Raw genomic sequence first — 24,188 nt, 5'->3', positions numbered from 1 at the left:
CACTTGTGCGATGGCCGATCTTTAGAGAGCATTACTCAGGCGAAAGCCTGAGCGACGCTCCCTATTACCGGGCGATGGGGAGCGAGGTTTACCCTGTGGTGCTGTCCATCAGCACCGCCACCACGGCCTCGCTCCCCACACATGCGCACACCCGCCGAACATCCACCGCTGCTTCTGGGGGTCTCCTGTAATATTCATTATATTCATAAGATATTTATAATATGCCGCGAGAGACGTCGTATGTTCCGCGGCGGGAGGTAAATTGCAACATACGTACGTGAGCATGTTTAGATCTAGATTTTGGAGGTCTAAGCTAATGCTCATGTCTGTCGGGAAGCATCACTTCCTGGCAGCATGAAAAGTGTTATTGGATAGGGTGAAAAGAACTCGCTGGGTGACAATATCGCCCAAGCAAGTTTTTTTAACACCCTGCCTAGGGCTAAATGCAATTGGATTAGGCGACGTCGTCGTCGCCTGATTATCGGACTCACCAGCGTTTAACGCTGGCAAGTCTGACCATTGTGTTTAATGTCATAAGTTCGCCCCCTAGCACTCTCAAGAGCGATGATTTGGCCCTCGGCCTTAAAAGTCTGGACACCTCTGCTCTATAGGATCTAAAGGTTTCCTTCTTCTAAGGTATGTCTTTTTTTAACCAGCGGTTCGCCTTGGATACACTCTATTATTGTTATTGTTACCAGTACCTTCCGCAGCACTTTAAACCTTTGATAGCTGAAATTATTGGCCAAGGTCGTTTCACCTGTCAGGCTGATGTCTGTACAGGCTTCCCGTCTACTACACCTGTCAAAACATGAACAATAAGAAATTGGCCACAGCAGAATTTTTTTAGAAAATTGCTATGTTCCTAGATGCTGCATGGAGCCTCCTACTTTTCCTCCTCCCCTCTAAAATAGACAGTTTATGCCGTGCTGAATATGCAATATGCAATATTTGTCTTGTATTGCCATGTAAATCTGTTTGTAATGAGGGTGGCTTCGCGGCTATGAACTGAATGCATTTGTCTTCACAAGTTTTTGTTCTTAATTTCAGGTACTATTATCTGGCCTTCAAAGCACATCAGAATCCTCCCGCAACGAAAGAGAGTTGTGCTGCCATTTTAGAAAAAGCCAAACTTGAGAACTGGGTTCTGGGAAAGACGAAGGTAAATGTGAGAACCGTAACACCCATGTACTGGCAATAGATGAGCTGCAATTTCATACTAAATCAGTTTTGTTATGAATTCTGCCCGTTCAGTCTTCTTGCAGATACTGGGAGCTGTAGTGGTCCACAATGTAGCCATTCATCTGAACTGGGAGCATGACTTGTATGCTTGTAATTGCATTGGTGTAGTAGTCCAACATACCCATTACCTATGCAGAGTCAATTAGAATAAAGTGATAGCACCAAATTATAGATGAGTGTGGCTTCATCTTATTCAACATTCTGTCACACCCACCCGAGCAGACTGCGCTTCCTCTCCATACCTTCCAGTTATCTGGATACTGCCCTTCTCTATCATGCTATGCCTATGCCTGTCCCTTTCTACAGAGTAATAATAGATGAGGGTTGAGTGGCTGGCCACCTACTGACCCTCTCCCCCTGACCCATTCAAAAACATCACCCAGCACTCACTCGGCCAGAGCAGGATTATCCACAAGGCACCCTAGGCAGATGCTTGGGGCATAGTGGGTGTCAAGGAGCCCACCAGCTACCTTCTTTGACCTCTCTCTACTTCAGCTTACCAAAAGGACCATAAAGGGGCCCCAAAGCTACTACCATGCCTAGGCACCCATTACATCTTATTCTGTCCTTCCCCCATGCTTTGGTCAGGACTGAATGTGAGCTTGAGTGAGTAGCTGACTCATCCTCTCTGATCAGTGGCTGATATAGTTTCTCTCTGGCCAATGGCCCACATAGCCAGGCACCGCACCATTAAAAAGCATGTACTCCATGCCCCGCTCCTAGAGGGCACTGTGCAGTGCCAGGCCAGTGTAATGAAGCAGAAGCTCTCCACCAACACACAGCAGGAACCAGGTCTGCTGAATGCAGTCAGGGACCCTGAGGTGAGGGCCAGGAGAAATGAATGTCTGGTTGCTTAAAAACGCCTCATCATTTTATACTTATTAGTTCTGAAAGGAACAGAGCCAGCAAGTAGGAGGCACATTCTCCACTAATTAGTGCTGTTTTAGATGGGGAGCTCTTGGTGAGATAGAGTAAACACACACTACATCACTGAATATGTTATTTATGTCAAGAGTTGCTGATTGGTTGAAGAAGTAACTCACCTCAAAAGTGCGTACACATGCCCAACTGATGCCACCCATTGGAAATCAGGACCTGATCACTTTGGGCGACATCTCCTGGCCGGGCTGCATACACACGTCAGCTGTATAGTTGATGACGCGCTGTCTTGCTGTGCAGGGGGACGAGTGACACACGCATGACATTACGGGGTAGGCGGGGCATAGTGGTGCGAACAATGGGATCGGTGTCACTGGCATTGAGTAGATCCGTCCTGCGGAGGCGGCGGCAGCTCCACAGATGGTGAATCGATTTAATGCTGAAATCCATTCACAATCGGTTTGCAGTAAAGGCAGCCATACGATCCCTCCCGATCATATTCGATCAGAGAGGGATCTATCTGTTGGTTGATCTGATGGCAAATCGACCAGTGTATGGCCACCTTTAGAGGTAGAAGGCTCAGCAGGACAGGCAGGCTATTTGCATTGTTTAAAATGAATTAAATATGGAAGCCCCCATGTCTTTCTCACTTCAGATGTCCTTTAATAACAGTATTCATGTATCATAATGAGTCTGGCACGACGATGGCCATTTATTCTTTGCCTATGCTATGCAGGGCCAGATTTCTGGAAAGGATACAAAGGCCTGAGCCTTGGGCAGCAGCTGGCCAAGGGCGGCTTGACATGGCAGAGGGTTTGCTGCATATAGAAGAAAAGGCTGCAAATGGAATATAGAGGTAGCAATTAAGGAGCAACACATGGAAATGGGGAGCTGCTTCCCAAGGGATCTGTATATCACTGAAGGGGGCTGCTCTACATGAATGGAATAGGGGGCTGCAAAAGAAATAGGAGGGGAATGTTGCTCATAGAAGGGGAACTGCAAGAAAATTGGCCTTGGGGCAGAAAAAGTCTAAATCTGGCCTTGATGGTATGATTAATTGTATGACATTCATGAATACAGTATGCTATGTGTGTGTTAAAGCAGCTTCTCTTTCAAAGGTTTTCCTGAAATATTACCAAGTAGAACAGTTGAATCTCCTCCTGCGAGAAGTGATTGGACGAGTGGTGGTCATGCAGGCCTACACCAAAGGATGGCTGGGAGCGCGGCGGTACAGGAAAGTCAAGGAGAAAAGGGAGAAGAGCGCCATCTGCATTCAGGCTGGTAAATACTGCAAAGTGGTGTGTGCATAGTAAAAGAAAAATAGCATTCTCTGCAGAAGTATCATTTGACCCTCCTCCATCCCCACCTACCACATCACTGTTGTTTCTGCACATGTCCTTTTGATAGATGTTGGCTGGTATTTAGGGGCTTTAAAGTTCCTTCCAGTCTCATAACATCCTAGTGGTTCTGGTTCATCATGACTTCCCTATGTTCCCTGTAAAACTTCTAAATCTTACCACAGGTGTGGAACTGCAGTCCCCAAGGGCCATATCCATGCCAGTGTTTAGGATGGACTGAAAAATGGAGGAATGGGTTTTACTTAACCATTTCAGCCCGCGGGGATTTTTCACCTTATGCATCGGAGCAATTTTCACCTCCCATTCATTCGCTAATAACTTTATCACTACTTATCACAATTTATTGATCTATATCTTGTTTTTTCCGCCACTAATTAGGCTTTCTGTGGGTGGTACATTTTGCTAAGAGCCACTTTACCGTAAATGCAGTTTAACAGGATTAATAAGAAAAAAAATGGAAAAAATTCATTATTTCTCAGTTTTCGGCCATTATAGCTTTAAAATAATCCATGCTACCGGTACCATAATTAAAACATATGTATTTTATTTGCCCGTATGTCTCGGTTATTATACCATTTAAATTTTGTCCTTATCACAATGTATGGCGCCAATATTTTATTTGGAAATAAAGGTGCATTGTTTCCGTTTTGCGCCCATCACTATTTACAAGCTTATAATTTAAATTTTTTTTGTAGTATACCCCCCTTCAAATGCATATTGAAAAAGTTCAGACCCTTAGGTAACTATTTGTCTTTTTTTTTTTTTTCAATTGTAATTTTTTTTTTCCATTAAAAATTTTATTTGGGGAATATTTTGGTGTGGGACATAAACAGTTAATTTTTAATGTTACTATATGTGTAAATTGTAATGTATAAAATGTGTAGATTTAGTTTTACTATTTGGCCACAAGATGGCACCTTCATTTTTGTTTTCCCTCCTTGTACTTCTCGCTAAGTGGAAGTACAAGGGGGATGCGGAAATTCTTCCGGGCAGAAGAGCCGGAGCCTCATGGGTGAGCGCTTCGGTTTTTCTGCAGGGGAAAGGGATCGGTGATAGGGAACCATGTTCCCTTTCACTGATCCCAGGTCTACTGGGGGACACCACGGGGAGACGGGGGCGTGCCCGCGATCGCGCGCCGGAGCGCATCAGAGCAGCCTCCCAGACGTGAGATTCACGTCTGGCCAGCTGAAATGGTTAATGAACAACAACTTCCCTGATTCAGTCCCATTAATTAATTTAATTTGAGCTGTGACAAAACTGTGTGAGGATCTCGACACTTGAGGACTGGAGTTCGACACCCCTACAGCCATATCAATCCTTATCCATGCTTTGCACTAATTGAAGACCAAGTTAGTCTGAAACAGCTGCTACTTGCCAGTTGGTTTAGTTTGGTTCTTGAATAGTTATATATAGTATATATAGTATAGTATGAATAGTCTATAGACACACTGCACTCGGGTGCATCCTCATAAGTTTGTCTCTGGCAGCAAAAAGTCTAGAACCGGCCCTGGTGTTATTTAATTTGTCCAATTATTCTGAGCCCCTGAAATGAAGGGATTGTGTTAGTTGCCTCACATTTTATGCACCCCACTGGATTAAAGCTTAAAGTCTGCACTTAAACTGCATCTGAGTTTCATTTAAAATCCAAAATTTAAAAAAATGTCTATTTGGGACCTAACTGTACCAGTTCAGATAGTTGAAGAGCACATAAAATGTATAAAAGCATCAGCCTTTATTTGAATTTCTCTTTTAAAAAGCACCCAGCATCCAGTTTCATCACATACAAGTTTGAAGGACACATTAACTCCATGTTCAAGTGGTGCTAGTGTTGCAGAGGTTGACAACAATACTGATAAAGGACTTGATAATGCAAAGCCTTCACCTTTTACCCCAGACCCTACACTGTGTATTCTGTACCAGCTAACCTGAGCTAAACCACATGAATTGAATACACATGTTTTTTGGTGATCAAAGGATGGATGGAGACAAAGAAAACAGAAGTGTACAGGTAGGATATGGACAAACAAGCCTCCACTGCCCCAGGGTAGTGTTGGGCGAACAGTGTTCGCCACTGTTCGGGTTCTGCAGAACATCACCCTGTTCGGGTGATGTTCGAGTTCGGCCGAACACCTGACGGTGCTCGGCCAAACCGTTCGGCCATATGGCCGAACTAAGAGCGCATGGCCGAACGTTCCCCGAACGTTCGGCTAGCGCTGTGATTGGCCGAACGGGTCACGTGGTTCGGACCCGAACGCGCTCTGATTGGCCGAACTGTCACGTGGTTCGGGTAAATAAATACCCGAACCACGTCATATCTCCGCCATTTGTCTGTGGGTTTAGCTTTGGGTAGGCAGGCAGGGTAGTTCGCGCTCCAGCCACGCTAGCCAGGGTCCCCCCCAGTCATTGTGTGTCGCTGCTGGGAATAGTAGTACACCGCTCGCTCAGCATTCTGTTTACTGCCACTCTGTGTACCTCGCTCAGCCACACTATATAGCATTCTGTTTACTGCCACTCTGTGTCTGCTGGGAATAGTAGTACACCGCTTGCACAGCCACACTATATAGCATTCTGTTTACTGCCACTCTGTGTACCTCGCTCAGCCACACTATATAGCATTCTGTTTACTGCCACTCTGTGTCTGCTGGGAATAGTGGTACACCGCTCGCTCAGCCACACTATATAGCATTCTGTTCACTGTTCTGTGTCTGCTTGGAATAGTGGTACACCGCTCGTTCAGCCACACTATATAGCATTCTGTGTACTGTTCTGTGTCTGCTGGGAACAGTAGTACACCGCTCGTTCAGCCACACTATATAGCATTCTGTGTACTGTTCTGTGTCTGCTGGGAACAGTAGTACACCGCTCGCTCAGCCACACTATATAGCATTCTGTTCACTGTTCTGTGTCTGCTGGGAATAGTGGTACACCGCTCGCTCAGCCACACTATATAGCATTCTGTTCACTGTTCTGTGTCTGCTGGGAATAGTGGTACACCGCTCGCTCAGCCACACTATATAGCATTCTGTTCACTGTTCTGTGTCTGCTGGGAATAGTGGTACACCGCTCGCTCAGCCACACTATATAGCATTCTGTTCACTGTTCTGTGTCTGCTGGGAATAGTGGTACACCGCTCGCTCAGCCACACTATATAGCATTCTGTTTACTGTTCTGTGTCTGCTGGGAATAGTGGTACACCGCTCGCTCAGCCACACTATATAGCATTCTGTTCACTGTTCTGTGTCTGCTGGGAATAGTGGTACACCGCTCGCTCAGCCACACTATATAGCATTCTGTTCACTGTTCTGTGTCTGCTGGGAACAGTAGTACACCGCTCGTTCAGCCACACTATATAGCATTCTGTGTACTGTTCTGTGTCTGCTGGGAACAGTAGTACACCGCTCGTTCAGCCACACTATATAGCATTCTGTGTACTGTTCTGTGTCTGCTGGGAACAGTAGTACACCGCTCGTTCAGCCACACTATATAGCATTCTGTTCACTGTTCTGTGTCTGCTGGGAATAGTGGTACACCGCTCGCTCAGCCACACTATATAGCATTCTGTTCACTGTTCTGTGTCTGCTGGGAATAGTGGTACACCGCTCACCCGTCACTGTATAGCATTGTGCTCTGTGTCGCTGCTGGGAATAGTGGTACTGTATAGCATTTCTGTACTGCCACTGTACTGCTGCCAGTCAGCGTGTACTGTAAGGATAAGTGAAATGAGGAAGAAATCCGGTGAAAGAGGGAGGGGCAAGGGAAGAGGTGTTTCCCCTGACGGTTCACGTACAGGCCACAGGGGAGCACCCAAGAAAACCCACTCAATACCACCCATGTTGTCCAGGACAACAACCCTCACAAATCCAAAAGAACAGGACCAGATAATTACTTGGATGACCTCTCAAGCGTCCAGCAGTGGGTTAAGCAGCACCAGCACATCACGCACGAGGTCCGAGTCCTCAGCCAGTTACAAGGAGCCAGTGGGCACAAAGCTGACACAACCGGCAGCGACACCACGCACACAACTGCCAGATAACCAGTCCGATGAATTACCTCAGGACACAATGGGGTATTCGCAGGAGCTATTCCCAGCCCAACAAACTTCCACCTTTCAAAGGTCAATGGAGGAACAGCCAGAAATGTTGTGCCTGGATTCACAACCGTTAACTGTGGGAAATGTACCGCGCACTGAAATACGAGGCGAGTCCGAAGAGGACTCGGAAACCCAAATCCCAGAGCAATTTGGGCAGGAGGGGTTGCAATTGCAGGAGGTCGGCCGACAAGATCTGGAAGACGACGTTGGAGTGTGCTGCGCAGAGGTTGTTGTGGGGAGCTCTACTCCACGGCGGTGGCCCACAATGACATATGACGAGTTTGAGGAGATGGAAGAGGAGGGTATGGACAATGTGGACAGAGACCCAGATTTTGTTTGTGAACGAGAACATCGCCGTCGTAGCAGCAGCACAGATGAGTCTGTTGAAGAACACACTGCTGCACGAGTTCGCCTTGTGCCACAAGGTAGGCGGCGCGCAATTTCAGGCACCACAAGCGTGGAAGTTCAAGTGAGAGGCAAAAGAGGAGCAAACAGAAATCGCCAGCAAGGAGGCAGGTGCTCCAAAGTCTGGGCTTTCTTTGAAGACTGCACTGAGGATGTTACCATGGCGATTTGCAAGGTGTGCAAGACCCGCCTGAGCAGGGGGAAAAATATTAACAACCTCTCCACCACCAGCATGAGCCGTCACATGCTATCCAAACATCCCACTCTTTGGGCAAACGCGTCAGGACAGGGTACCAGAAACAACACTGCCTCCCTTGGGTTCACCAGACCCGCCTCAGCAGCAGCAGTAGCCCAGCCATTGCGTGGTTCACAACATTCACAAACATCAGACGACGCTGACACTGTCACTTTCCGGAGTAGTGCTCTTGAGGTCTCCCAGTGTTCATCAAACACAACAACCAACAGCCCTTCCGTGTGCAGCGCTACGGTTCAGTTGTCTGTGTCGGAGATGTTTGAGCGCAAGAGGAAATTGCCAGCAAATGACCCCCGGGCCGTGGCAGTAACAGCCAGCATAGCCAAGCTTCTGGCCTGCGAAATGCTGCCATATCGATTGGTGGAGACAAACAGCTTCAAGGGCATGATGTCAGTGGCCATCCCACGTTACGTGGTTCCCAGCCGCTACCACTTTGCACGCTCTGCAGTGCCTGAGTTGCATGAGCACGTGGTCAGCAAAATAACCCGAAGCTTGAAGAATGCCGTTGCCTGCAAGGTTCACCTCACCACTGACACCTGGACGAGTGCGTTCGGCCAGGGTCGATACATCTCCCTTACCGCGCACTGGGTGAACCTTGTGGAGCCTGGCAGCGATTCCTCACCTGCTACGGCACGGGTGTTGCCCACGCCACAAACAGCTGCACCGCCGTCCCTCCCACTGGATAACAGCAGCACCTACCTCTCTGACTCCTTCTCCTCCAACGCATCTCAAAGCTGTACCTCATCCGGAAACGCTAACCCAGCAGCAGTAGGATCGTGGAAGCAGTGCAGCACAGCTGTTGGCATGCGTCAGCAAGCGTTGCTGAAGCTAATCTGCCTTGGGGATAAGCAGCACACAGGGGAGGAAATTTGGAGGGGAATAAAGGAACAGACGGATTTGTGGCTGGCACCGCTGGACCTGAAACCGGGCATGGTTGTGTGTGATAATGGGAGTAATCTCATTCGCGCTTTAAGGTTGGCTAAGCTGACACACATCCCTTGCCTGGCGCACGTGATGAACCTAGTAGTTCAGCGGTTCCTGAGGACATACCCAGGCGTGCCCGATCTGCTGTTGAAGGTGCGTCGAGTGTCCAAACATTGTAGAAATTCCAGTACTGCTTCGGGGGCACTCGCCAAGATGCAGGAGCGCTTCAATCTCCCCCACCATCGCTTGCTGTGTGATGTCCCTACGCGCTGGAATTCTACGCTGCACATGCTAGCCCGCTTTTGCGAGCAGAAGAGTGCAGTGGTCCAGTACATGACGGCGCAGTACCGAGGCGCATCCGGCCAGCTGCCAAGCTTCTGTGGATCCGATTGGGCCAACATGTTGGACCTCTGCCAAGTCCTCCAAAATTTTGAGCAATCCACGTTGCTTGTGAGCAGTGACAACTCTTCAGTCAGCATTACCATACCACTGCTGTGTTTACTGAAGAGGTCGATGTTAAAAATCAAGGAAACAGCTGTCATGATGCAACTGGGGGAATCTGAAGGAGAAAACGATCAGCGTGATGGTACCAACATCAGGCCATCCGCCTCAGGGAACGCTGGCCCCAGCAGCTATGACGAAGAAGAGGAGGAGGAACAGCTGGAGTTGGAGCAGGAATTTCATGCCACCACTGACGAGGGCCAGAGCGGTGCACGTTGGACTTCCACAATTCAACGCGAATGGTCAGCAGAAGCAGACCAGGAGGAAGGTGACGACTATGATGCATCACAACAACTATCACAACGCTCACAAGAGGATGATGAGGATTCTGGTAGGACTCTGGCACACATGGCTCAATTCATGCTAGACTGCATTGAACGTGACCCACGCATTGTGCGCATTCTGGACAACACCAATTACTGGGTTTATACCCTTCTGGATCCACGGTACAAACACAATGTTCCAAAACTGCTTGAAGAAAGAGTCAGACAGGTCAAAATGGAAGAATACCAGCAGGCCCTTGTGGAGACTTTAGAGAGGAGATTGACATCCTCCCCCTCCTCTAGCCAGTTGTACGCAGACAGACTGACTTCCGCAAACCCAGGACGACCAGGAGGGCAGCAAACAACGCAAGCCGCAGCTAGTACCCAAAAGGGAATGGTATCGGCAGTGTCCTTGGAGTGGGAAAATTTTCTGACACCCATGCAGCCGCAGCCCACTGAACAGCAAGCGTGCAGATCCACCTCCAACACCGATCGCCTGGAGAAGATGGTCAAGGACTACATGTCAGATGGCGTAGCTGTGTCGAACCATCCATCTGCACCCTTCAACTATTGGGTATCGAAGCTAGACACCTGGCACGAACTGGCAATGTACGCAATAGAGGTGCTGGCTTGCCCGGCAGCCAGCGTTATGTCGGAACGCTGTTTCAGTGCTGCCGGAGGCATCGTCACAGATCGGCGTATCCGCCTCTCTACAGACAATGCAGACCGTCTGACTCAAATTAAAATGAATCAATCCTGGATTGGAAATGACTACGCAACACTCCAGGACCCCAACCAAGTAACATGACCAATGAACATCTGGGATGGTGTTGCGTTTCCGGGCCCTGTTTATTGAACCTCTCATCTGTATTACATTTATGACTGCATGGCGGCAAAAAGCATTGCTGCTATATCCGCACGCTTTTTGTCCACATGCAAGGCCTGGGTTGTTGTGTCTCACAAAGCGTGGCCTTCTCCTCCTGCGCCTGCTCCTGTTCCATCACGTCTGCTGCTGCTGGGTTAGCGTTGCCGCGTGGTCCCTGTTTATTGAACCACTTATCTTTATTACATTTATGACTGCATGGCGGTACAAAGCATGCTATCCGCACGCTTCTTGCCCTCATGCAAGGCCTGGGTTGTTGTGTCTCACAAAGCGTGGCCTTCTCCTCCTGCGCCTCCTCCTGTTCCATCACGTCTGCTGCTGCTGGGTTAGCGTTGCCGCGTGGTCCCTGTTTATTGAACCACTTATCTTTATTACATTTATGACTGCATGGCCGTACAAAGCCTGCTATCCGCACGCTTCTTGCCCTCATGCAAGGCCTGGGTTGTTGTGTCTCACAAAGCGTGGCCTTCTCCTCCTGCGCCTGCTCCTGTTCCATCACGTCTGCTGCTGCTGGGTTAGCGTTGCCGCGTGGTCCCTGTTTATTGAACCACTTATCTTTATTACATTTATGACTGCATGGCGGTACAAAGCCTGCTATCCGCACGCTTCTTGCCCTCATGCAAGGCCTGGGTTGTTGTGTCTCACAAAGCGTGGCCTTCTCCTCCTGCGCCTGCTCCTGTTCCATCACGTCTGCTGCTGCTGGGTTAGCGTTGCCGCGTGGTCCCTGTTTATTGAACCACTTATCTTTATTACATTTATGACTGCATGGCGGTACAAAGCCTGCTATCCGCACGCTTCTTGCCCTCATGCAAGGCCGGGGTTGTTGTGTCTCACAAAGCGTGGCCTTCTTCTCCTCCTGCGCCACCCTCCTCCTGTTCCATCACGTGTGCTGCTGCTGGGTTAGCGTTACCGGTCCCTTTTCCTGGAACCTCTTATATGTATTACATTTATGACTGCATGCCGACAAAAAACATGTTACCTGTGCAAAGAAAACAGACATTTCCCGCATTTAAAAGACAGTTTTCCCTTTGAAACTTTAAAATCGATTTTCTCAAAAACTATAAGCTCTTTTTGCTAATTTTTTTTTCCTCTTGTACCCACTCCCAAGGTGCACATACCCTGCAAATTTGGGGTATGTAGCATGTAAGGAGGCTTTACAAACCACAAAAGTTCGGGTCCCCATTGACTTCCATTATGTTCGGAGTTCGGGTCGAACACCCGAACATCGCGGCCATGTTCGGCCTGTTCGGCCCGAACCCGAACATCTAGATGTTCGCCCAACACTACCCCAGGGCTCCCACACAGCTGCGGTGTCTGTTAATGTTATTGCTACAGATCTAAGCTAAAGAATGGAAAAAACACACAGAAATGAGGCTTGGTCATAGTATAGTAGATATGTGGATTGGAAATCTAGTACATGTGCAGGGAGGCCTGGGCTATAAGCACAGGTAGGGGCCTGGGTCCAGGCCTTACAGACAAGCGTCTTTACTTTCAATTGTCCAATGTGATAACTAGGGAAACTAAGGATTATCAATGAGAGGCAAATATTTCCGAGTTCATAGAGAAATGTGTAAATTTGTATGAACATTTAGGCAGCTTGAAAATTGACCAATCAAGTCCCACCCAGGTTCAAATTAATTGGGCCATTTTCAACCGGCATACATTTACATAATTCTGCAAATAAATTGTTTCCACGGTGAATAGTTCTGTACTGGACAGTATAATGTCTATGCGATGCTCTAAGCGTACACTGTCATAACTCAGAATCCTTCTGTCTTCCAGCATGGAGAGGATATGATGGCCGTAAGAAGTTCCATGAATTAAAAAATCTAAGAAATGGGGCAGCGACACTTATTCAAGCAGGTAAAAGACTGTCTGAAGTATTATTAATGAATGATTTGTGTTGGTATAATAATAATAATGTGCCATCTTTTTTGTAGTTCTGTAGACAGTAAGAGATAAATAAAGGCTGCACAAATGTAAACATGTTTTCATTTTTACAGTTTAACCTAACAGTATTTTTTTTATTGTGGGAGGAAACCAGAACACTAAGAGGAGTCCTACACAAATATGGGGAGAACATTCAAATACGTGTAAGAAGAGGAGGATTGGTATCATTAGAAACCATACTAAAAAATATTAGTATCCAACTTTATTGTATCAAACATTAAAAATATTTCAGGTAAAAACTTTTTGCCCAAAACTTCGAAGACAAGAGGTCAATCTTTCCAAGAGAGATCATACAGTTTGACAATTTTGGTAAAAAAGTAACGTAAACTTTGTATAGTAATTCAGGCAACTACACTTGTCTGTTTCGGGTTAGTGTCAACCCTTCATCAGGCGTTTACAAAACAAAGAATCTAAAAACAAACAGACACACTAATTAATATATACAAAAAGAATATCATAAAAACTCCTTGAGAAGTCGGGAGAAGACACGAAGTCAAAGGGGTGTATTGAATAAGATGAATGACATCCATCCCATCACCATCTAGAAAAGTAGGAAATGTGCGTCAGACCAAGGAAGTAAATAGAGTGTAGTCCTTGAGTTGCTTAATACTACCCCAACACTCAAATAGAAAGCACCAATAGTAAATTCACCTTAATGTCCGTATTAACACATAGGCATTTTGGTTGGAGCTCCAGTAGTAAAGGGAGGGTTGGGGAGTCAGGATCATTCCTGTTTGGCTGAATGGGGAACGTCCCATTTTACACATATCCTATTCATTGTGATAGACGGTGGGTTCACCAGTTTTAATTGCAATCATTTTTTGAGACTGGAGGTCCCTGCTTCTTGGGTGAGACTTCAAGGTATAAGTACTAAATGTTTCATACTCACCAGCACTGATGATCAGAAGCCTTTGCAGATGTTAGTTTGTTGTTATGTTTTTGATTGTTTTAGTTTTTCCCTTTCTTCTCTTTAATTTATGCTATTTCAGCTTTTTCACTCCATTACAGTTTTGTCGTGTTTTATGGAACTGTATTATCTTCGAAGATTTATTGGCCTTTGCTAGTTATTTTCAGCTTTTTAGCTAGTTGGGTTGGCGTAATGAAGGCTTATAGGCCCTCACCCCAATGTTCTTCCTTTGTCCTAACTAGCTGAATGAGCTTAAACTTTGTACTAAGTTGAGCATTCTCGGACGCTAACTGTACTTAAGATGGATATTGTTGTGTATTATGTCCATGTAATTTGCCTTTATTATTGTACTGTCACTTCTCTTTATGGTGTGCAATAAAACTGATTTTAACCAGAAAACAGATAGGAGGCCCAAAGTAAAGTAAGAAATGATGGAATAAGATAAGATAAGCAAATAGTTGGTAACAAACCCCCCAAAATAATAAGAGGGACACCAGTGCAAAATTGCAACAATTGGGCCTTCAAGAAAAGACATCTGAGCTGACCAAATGCACCATCACACCTGATAATAAAAAAGATGATGGAAATGAATTTACAAATGAAGTAGAAATGTTTCGAGTCACTGCCAATACTCCACAGCCACAAGTATGGCACATATGTTTTAATTATGTCCCATATATGTTCTAATACTTTATAATGACACTTGGAATGCCAACATGGACTACTCAAATGAGGATATATATTTTTGATTACTGACACATTGAAGACTCCTCTCCCAATTACTCTACACATTGAGGACATTCAAACCCCATGCAGTTTGTGTCCCGAGTAGGATTCAAATTCAGAAGTCATTAGGTCACCATAGTGAATGCATCACAAATGTTGGAAACTATAAAAAGGGGAGCATTACAGTGTGAGACACTATATCAGGGCTGGGCAAACATTAAGCTGCCCGAGCCGCATGGTGCGGACTGCATTCCTTGATTTCCAACTCCCTGCAGAGTTACGAGAGGGCGGCGGGGGATTTGAAACTCACCTGATCGCCGATTCCTGCATCGCGTCACTGTGGCAGAGGACGGGATATCGGGACATGTCAGTGTATTACACGCTTAGCATGTAGTACGCTGGCACGTCCCAATGTCTTGTCATGTGATGCCCTGTTGCCATGGAGACGCGACACAGGAATCGGCGATCAGGTGAGTTTTAGGTTCCCCGTATCCGCACGCTCATGACTGCAGGAAGGAAGGGGAGAGGGAAAGAAATCTGGTAGCTGGGCTGGAGTAACAGCATCCGGCCTGCGGGCCGTAGTTTGCCCAGTGCTGCACTTTATTATATTAGGGTGAGCACTATAATGGAGGAGTGACCTGTAATGGGATATTATAATGGGGGAATGTTATATTAGAGGAGCAGCGGACAAAGGAACCCTACAAAGCAAGGACACTGTATGTGTGGGGATCAGGGTGGGGCACTAGAAAGCTGCAACTTACAATACATAACCATGCCCAATTTTGCCCCCACCGCACAAACACACACATCTAATCGGGTTCAGCCATGCCTCAAAGCTTGCTGCCATTCTGAAGGACATGAAGCTGACATATGAGGGACTCCTGTGCGGAAAGTAGGCAGTCACCCAAAATGACTAATCATGAATAAACATTCTGGGCTACAAAAGTCTTTTATCAGTACATAGGTTTGGACGCCGTGTTGCCCATATAGATATTCTGAGAGACTAGCAGTTTGCCTCAAGTGTTTGGATTATACAAGCGACAATGTGTCAGAATAGAGTGAAATCTGACAAGACCTGTATATGAGCAGTCTCCCCACTCCACAGCGGCTGGGGCGAGCAGCCAGTTATGGTTCATTTGCTTGTGTGTTAAGCAGCACCACGTTCTTCAGCTTCGTATTTTCCTCCAGCGGTGGGAAGATTCTCAGGAAGATGCCGTTCTATGAGTGAGTCACTGAACAGAACACCCAATTTGCATATTATCATGCATTGCCTCAGAACTAGAATGTTCCCGTTACTTGTTCTTGTTAAGTAAATGGATTTGTGTATATTGGAAGCTGCACTCACGTTGTGCCCACAGCAGAATACATAACAGGCAATGATATGCTTTTGCTGGGTGACAGTGAAGGGATGTTTATGTAGAACACTATTGTTTCATGCTCTGGAGAAAGATGTATGTGTAGCAAAACTTAAAGCAGAACTCCAGGCAGACAGCTAAATGTACAGATGAAATACAGTATAAAGCTCTTTTAGAAAACCGGGGGATTGCGCAGTCTTAGCTTAGTTCTGCCACAATCATGTAAGCAGAAGGTGAGTGACAGCATTATACCAGAGATGTAAGCTAACGTACTTTTGGGTACCTGTTGTCATGCCTAGATGCTAATGCTCCACTGTCAGAGAAACACTGTATGCCCCGTAGCAGAAGAATGCAGGTAGGCTGGCACCCAATACTGTCTGCAGGCCCTGTGACCTGAACCTAGGAAGCCACAATGTGCTCCAGCACGCAGAAATCCAATGCTACAGGTAGAAGAAAGAGCCTGATTTAATCTTAATTCATTTCTGGCCCCTACACATTAACTTTATAAAGTGGTTACCATGAATAAGATGGCCGGTGACTTATAGGAAAAACGGCATACGCATACAGTGTGTCTACAAGTAGAAGAAAAGCACTATGCACCAGGGTGAATGTTTCCAAATGTATTGGTTACACAGGATCACATGCAGGGAGACATGCAAAGGGAGTACAGGGTGGTCTAACAGCCATTTTGTGGGGCTTAAACCCACTTCCTCTGAGACCTCTGGGTACTCAATAACATCTCACTCACAGGACTTAACCAAAGGGCTGACATCAGGGGTAAAAGTAAGACTCTTGTTCTGGACCTAAAGTGGGCATCTCTCGTATTATACCTGGAGGGTGTTCAAGATGTGGCTTGAAATACATGTATGTATGCCCATTATGCAGAGGCGTATCTAGAGGGGTGCAGGCATGGTGTGTGCCATGGGTGCCACAGCACCATGGGCGCCCACGGCTGCCCCTTCTTCCCACATGCTCTACAACCATACTAATAAATGCAGCTCGCAACTTATACTTGGGGGGGGGGGGGGGGGATTGCTAACTCTAGCAACCTATATTGGAGGACTACCTATGGGGGGGTGGGGGGGTGGCACTCGTAATTATTTATGCTGGGAGGGCAAACTGAACTGACTGACTACCTATGCAGGAAGGGCTACTTCTGGCTATCCATCCTAGGGGGCGACCTCTGGCTATCTGGCACCTTATACTGGGTGGCTAACTCTGGTGACTTACACTGGGGGCTTCCTCTGATTAACAATACTGGGGGCTAATTCTCACTACGTTTACTGGGGGGCACCTCTGGCTACCTGTACTCTAGGGACACCTCTGGATATCAATACTGGAGGGACACCTTTAGTATGAATATGGGGCACAATTGGATATGGTGCGCAAATGGATATGGGGGCACAATTTAAGTTTTTGCCATAGGTGCTATATTACCCAGATACGCCCCTGCCATTATGATGCCCATTAAATTCTGACGGATTCTGATAGAGGCGCTGACTATGTATAGAACTATTTATGATCCTTCCTCCCAGCAGTCTGTCAACGCGATTTTGTGGTTATAAATAATTAGTTATAGAAAGTTAAAGTGTTGTGAACCTCTCCTCTGAATGTTAACTGAAAGAGAACCTGAACCGAAAATAAAAAGTCAAAATAACCATAAACAGGTCATACTTACCTCCTGTGTAGTCTACTCCTCAATCTCTTTCTCCTCTCCTGCATCCCATTTGTCTACTGTGATCAATGGAGTTCTCCGTCCTCCATTTTAAAAATGGCCATTACCCCATAACAGCTTCCTAGTCAGCACACTGTTAAACTGTAATATCACCCATTTGAGCCATAGGGAAACATGGACATTACCTTGCACTTTCAGTTGTAACTGACAGCTGCTGATATATAACTGACAGCAACTGGTATATTTCAGTTCTGACAAAATATTGTAAGAACTGGGAGGGATCACTGTAAGAAGAAAATGGTGAGCTTCTGAGAGGAACTGATGGTGAGGTTAGTATGTAATATTAATTTGCAGCTACGTAATGTGTTTATTTTAAATAATTTTATTCGCTTCAGGTTCCCTTTAAGATAAAGGACATAAAGCAATGATTGGCTAATCCTGAACTGAAAGCATTATGGGTGGTGCTCCTTGTTGATAAAGAGATGAAACTAAATATTTTCTGTTGTTGGAAGGCAAAATAGTATTCTCCTGAGCAACTGCAAATATCGCTATGGGTGACATTGGTGAATGAGACTGTCCAGTTTGAGAAATTGTTATATTGCCACAGAAGGTGTCCTGCCAATTTAAAAAAAGCATGGAACGATTGGTTACAATCCTACAATGCTTCCAACTCGGACATAGATATTTATAGGTTACGTTTTTCTCTTTTCTTGCTTACAAGTCCCATGTCAATTTATATATACTTGGGGCTTCTTCCAGCCCCTCCAGGCTGATGGCTCCCTTGCCGTCCTCCACGGCCGCCTCGATCCTTCAATAGCCTGAGCCTGCACTGTAATGCCACCAATTGGAGTAAGTCGGCACATGTGCAGTCTGGCCCTCTCGCGTGTCAACATCACGCTCCTATCATGGCGGGGGGGGGGGGGGGGGGAGGCGCTATTGGAGGATTCAGTATATATACATATCTTTTTTTTGCCCATGTCAGGTTTCCTGTCAGGGGGGGGAATGTTTTGTTGACAACCGCTATCATTTATTTTTTTTCCCTGTTTGTTATTTTGATATATGATACACAGCTGTTCTATTGGGTATTTTTTTCTGGAATTGATGTTGTTTCTGTACACTACTATGCTATAAGCCTGTTGGGCTTGGCCCGCCACTGTGAATGGATATTTCAGCTGTTATTTCTTAATAAAACTTTTTTTTTTCTTAAAGGGATACTGTAGGGGGGTCGGGGGAAAATGAGCTGAACTTACCCGGGGCTTCTAATGGTCCCCCGCAGACATCCTGTGCCCGCGCAGCCGCTCACCGATGCTCCGGCCCCGCCTCCGGTTCACTTCTGGAATTTCTGACTTTAAAGTCAGAAAACCACTGCGCCTGCGTTGCCGTGTCCTCGATCCCGCTGATGTCACCAGGAGTGTACTGAGCAAGCCCAGTATGGTCTGTGTCTGCGCAGTACACTCCTGGTGACATCAGCGGGATCGAGGACACGGCAACGCAGGCGCAGTGGTTTTCTGACTTTAAAGTCAGAAATTCCAGAAGTGAACCGGAGGCGGGGCCGGAGCATTGGGGAGTGGCTGCACCAACACAGGATGTCTGCGGGGGACCATTAGAAACCCCGGGTAAGTTAAGCTCATTTTCCCCCGACCCCCCTACAGTATCCCTTTAAAGGCAGGCAAAATAATACATTGCAGAAGTAGCTATAAAAAAAAACCTCCACCAGAGCAGCTGCGTGTGTTATGTTCTGCAGAAGCAAAAAACAGGTGTCCATGCCTTATAGATGTGTTTTTGTGACCTAAAGCCCATTTACTGTATGGCAATCATTTTTTTTTCTTCATTGCTGCTTCTTCTACTATTTTAAAGAGGAATTGTAGTAAAAAAATAACATAAATGAATAAAACTGCATATTTTTTACAACATTCATTTATAGATTTAGTCAAATGTTTCCTCTCCCTATTTTACATTCTGAAATTTATCACTGGCGGTGTTCTGCCAGGTGATCTGTACGAAATGTTCATTACTGAGGGTTCTGTGCACAGAGGGAGATACTGGGTGCTTGGCAGTCGGAAAAAGCCAATATTTCTCATAATGCATCAGGGTTGAAAGACACCAAACTGTCAGGCTGGTTTCACACTGCCTCCTTTCAACCTGCGGTAGCGGTGCAATGCGATCAGATCATCGCATTGCCAAAAAAAGCCTATGGAGATTGCTGCGGCAGTGCACGGTAATCTGCCTTTTGGCTACAAGCCAAGCAGGAAGTGAGGCTTGTTAAAATACGCTTACACAAATACGTGTGGCGATCAGTTTACATTATGTGTGGCGCCGTAGACTTACATTACTTGCAGTCGAAGCAAGTTACTGCTCAAGTAACAGACCGACGGCTGTTGCTCCAGTATCAGCCGTGTGGTAAAAACGTCATTCTGCCGCATTGCATCGCACAGGTGTCAATGAGAGGATGAGTGGCTCAAATGCTATGGCACCTGCCGGATGTCACTGCAGGAGGCTAGGACACTGTGATGACAAGACACCCTACCACTGTCCTGGATGGAAGCACCAGCGTAATGTCATTGATGAAACTCCAGGGGGGTCATAAATGGGACAGATGTTAGGAATAAGGGAGTCCATTCGCAACTTCGGGTAATGGAAGGAGGGGTTGTAAATAAAATGTTAGGAAAGTGTTCATAAACTTTACAATACATTCAGAAATCAACTTTTGACAGCTAAAATGATAATTTTCCTTCTCCTTCCAACTCCATAGGACACTATGGGGCATATGCACTAAACTGTGTTAAGCAGAATAATGTGCACAAAGCCTGAGGCCCCGTTCACATCTAAAAGCGCAAAACGGAAGCGCTTAGCACTTCCATTTTGCGAGTGTGATTTTACTGCAATTAGCGTGGTAAAAATCACTGGACACTTCTGCGATTTCAGAGTGATTGCGGTCAGCGCTTATAAGCACTGTACCTCGATTGCTCCAGCGTCGCCCTGAAAATGCTGCAGGTAACACATTTGCAATTGGCACTAATTGCAAAAAGCCGGCAATCAGCGCCAATCGCGGCCGTGAGAACACTGCCATAGAGTAACAAAGCACTTGCTCTTTAAAAAGCGGTAGCGATTAGCGGGAATCGCCCGCTAATCGCTTAAGTGTGAATGGGCCCTTACTGCATGATAAGTACAGCAGAATGCAGTATTATTACATGCAATGCATTACACTCTAATCATTGTGCGTAAGACATTAGGCACATAATTCTACCCCGGACATGCTACACTGCGCATGCGCAGTATGTCTGCTTGGGCTCTTTGTGACCGTGCTCTCCGGAGCCCCATGTGATGTACACACGTATTCCTGTCAGAACACGCATGCACTTCACCTCATGAGGACGTGCTACGCATAAGCAGCATAGTATGTCTAGGCCAGAGGGCACCAATCACGCTGACCAGGATGCAAGAAACGGGGTCAGTCACCAGAGAACGGTGGGTCATGGCGGGGCACAGAAGGTGCAGTAAGCATCTGCATAACTCCCCACACACACACAGTAGGCGTCATTTTTCAGATATTTTAAACGCTAAGGTATCCTTTAACCACTGCAACCACACCTACATGCTGCTTGGCCGAACCAAACCTATCAGAGCTACCACTGACTTCAGGAAGAGTGTTACCAAAACGATCATCAATGATTCTTTCGGACGGCAAACGCCATACGTCTCTACGTAGCTTTAGGAGAAGTTGTTTGCCACTCAAGATGGGAAGCAGCACTTGATTGAATTACACACCATCTTGACAGTCGGTGAACAATGTCACATTGCTGGAAGGTAAACACTCGGCGTTCGCAGCACACGTAAGATCTGAAACAGCCGCAGAAATGGAATTTCGCATCAGCAGCCTGAAGTTTACATTTCATTATTTACTTTATACTCTCGCTGCGCGGATGACAGCGAGAGGGCTGAACGCCATGCATATCTCGGGCCCGTTCTTCGAATTTAGGAAACATTTGGCTTACATGTTTCTACAGCACCGCTCATATTGAAATTTGTTTCCCTTTCATCTCCTTCCCAGTAAAATCAGCAGTGGGGGCTTATCCTTTTAGCTTCCTCAGAACTTCCTTTTTAGAATTCCCAATCTATGGTCGCGCATTCACATCCCAGGAACAAGATGCCTTTTCATGCTGTCAACGTTTTTTTTTCATCTGAAATGTAAATTAATTCTTGCTAGCACGCCTTGACAGAGATCAAAGTAGGGGTATTAACCTTATTGGGCCCCCTCTCCACCGGAATCTGCTGCTGAGGCAGGGAGGTTAGTTTGGGGGCCAATCTTAATTGTTATCGATGGCAATTCTCCAAGCTTGTGGTCCCACTAGCATTTCAAAGCCTTATTTCTCGTTTTGCTACATTGCTATTATTACTAATATTTTTAAATCTAAAAAAATAAAAATAAAGATAAAAAAGTCTAAACCCGCCCTGAACTCCTTTAATTACCAAGAAGCTTAATTTTGATTGTGCGGTATGGTCTAAGTGGTTCTGACAGCGATTGATCTTAGTCTAGTAGAAAACAGGAAAGCAACCCCCTGATGGAAATTGCTAAACTTAAGAGATTGTTCTTTTTTTTTTCCTCCCTCTCCCCCTCGACAAGTCTTTAGGGGTAGGGAAATTAGCATTTTAAAAATAAACAGACGCCTTTCAAATACATGAGCTGGTGGTCGAGAGATCTCTGTGGGCTTATATACTGCACAGCCCATTGATCAATTGGGGAAGACAAGAAAGGCTTGGAGAAATAAGCTAGCTGAAAAGACATTCCCTGTGGGTATGGAAATATAATGCATACAACCAGTGGTATCTGATGTGCCACGCTGTCATACACAATCGCAGTGAATTCAAGTTGACAACACGTGCTGTGCTGGTGCCATTGTATTTCCATAGAGAAGGCCCACCTACCACACCTGCTAGCCATCTTTAAAGAAGAATGTAAACCAATCAGCCTTAACATTAAAACCACCAACAGTGGAAATGCATAACCTCGACTATGTATAGGTAGCCTGGTATAGGCACCCTAAGTATAGCTAACCCAGTATAGGTGCATGTCGTATAGGTAGCCTGGTATAGGTGTCCCCAGTATAGGTAGCCTGGTATAGGGGTAGCCTGGTATAGGTGTCCCCAGTATAGGTAGCCTGGTATAGATGTCCCCAGTATAGGTAGCCTGGTATAGGTGCCCTCAGTATAATTAACCTGGTATAGGTGACCCCCAGTATTGGTAGCCAGGTATAGGTGCCCCCGTTATAGATAGCCAGGTATTTAACTAATACAGTATATGAAGGTCTATTATGGCTAAATCATTTTCTTTCAAGGAGAATCAGGTAGGATTCTACCTACAGACATTCAGTTGTCACATGACCTGGTCATTACTAAGGTTCATACACAATTTAGATTTGTTGTTAAATTGTTGCCTGAAATGGTTGCTTGGAATAGTTTCTAATTGCAGTTTTGGCGCAAGCACTGTTCAGTCATACTGTCTGGCTCCTGACTGAGTAAAGTGTTCTGTTCTAAGGAGAGGTGAGGGTGTAGGATGAGTGAGCAGCTGCACTCTGTTGCAGGAGCTTGAAAAGATGACTCTGCAGGAACAATAATAGCCAGAGGAGAGTGATTTGTTCCACCAGCACGTAAAGATGAACACATCAGGTGCTTCGGCACCTGCCCTACACAGCGCCTGCTTTGAGCGCCACCACAGACTGTAATTACATGTCAAATTGCCACTGCCGAAACCATACATACGCAGGAGGAGGCCAGAGAATCTGTGTACCCCTTTACTGGCTCTACTTTTTTACCCAGATGATCAGGAACTAAAGTTTCAACCAAACTCTCAGTCTGAAATATTAACACTAAAAATAAACTGAATCTTATTTATAAACATGCAGTGAAACACGTCACCAGGGCTGCATCTGTACACAAGAATTGGTTTTCCACTTGAAAGCTGGAAAAATTTGTTGAAATCTGTTTTGCCATAGCAAAGCTGCAAACTACAGCTAAGGTAAGCTCCTCCCTCTCAGAGGACAGACCTTCAGTGATCTATCAGCCACCAATTATGCCAATTTCTCTCAGTCGAGGTTGGATAGCAGAGGCGTAGCTATGGGTGGGCAAGGCGGAACACCTGTCCCCGGGCACAGCACTGTAAGGGGGCTAACCACAGCCGCTGCACCCCCACATGTGTGAGAGGCGGCTCGCTAGCTGCCCCGAAGTGCCCCTGCTTCTCTCCCTGCCTCTGCAGAGGAGTGCAGAAGCGTTAACGCAGTAGAAAAAGCAGGGCATATCTGGGTATCTAAATGGGGGCACACCTGGCTATCTAAATGGGGGATGTGGGGCACATCTGGCTGTCTAAAGGGGGGCACATCTGGATATCTGAACAAGGGAAGGGGGCACATTTGGTCATCTAAATGGGGGGGGGGGGGGGCACATATTGCTATCTTTAGGGGGGATGGGGTACATCTGGCTATCTAAACAGCATTCGTACATTTGACTCCACCCATGACCACGTCCACATTCTGATTTGTGGCCACGCACATTTTGCTCAGCGTGAGGCGTAAAAACCCTAGCTCCGCCTCTGTTGGATAGACTCCTGCTCTCTCATTAGTCAGCTAAGTCACATGACAATTCCAACATCATGTGAGCCAGTGGCGAGCCAACTAGCCAAAGGAGGAGCATCGCTGTAGATTGCAGCATTGTTTTACCATCACAAAAAGACATATGCCTTTTACAAACAGGTTAATGTCTCTTTTTGCCATCCTCTGTAAGGTG

General features: G+C 46.2%; 1 protein-coding gene across 9 annotated transcripts in view; it reads left to right on the top strand.

Moving 5' to 3' along the window:
• MYO3B (myosin IIIB) overlaps positions 1–24,188 on the top strand; it is a 394,939-nt gene that overhangs the window by 326,963 nt on the left and 43,788 nt on the right. For all 9 annotated transcript variants that reach the window (XM_068245545.1, XM_068245547.1, XM_068245546.1 and 6 more), the window contains 3 exons: positions 1,048–1,159; positions 3,237–3,399; positions 12,578–12,658. In XM_068245545.1, the coding sequence (XP_068101646.1) occupies positions 1,048–1,159; positions 3,237–3,399; positions 12,578–12,658 (356 nt within the window). The remainder of the gene's footprint in view (positions 1–1,047; positions 1,160–3,236; positions 3,400–12,577; positions 12,659–24,188) is intronic.

Source organism: Hyperolius riggenbachi, chromosome 7 (assembly GCF_040937935.1).
Source record: "Hyperolius riggenbachi isolate aHypRig1 chromosome 7, aHypRig1.pri, whole genome shotgun sequence".
Classification (NCBI taxonomy): domain Eukaryota; kingdom Metazoa; phylum Chordata; class Amphibia; order Anura; family Hyperoliidae; genus Hyperolius; species Hyperolius riggenbachi.
The sequence above is the reverse complement of the archived record's forward strand: the minus strand, read 5'-3'. Positions and strand labels throughout refer to the sequence as shown.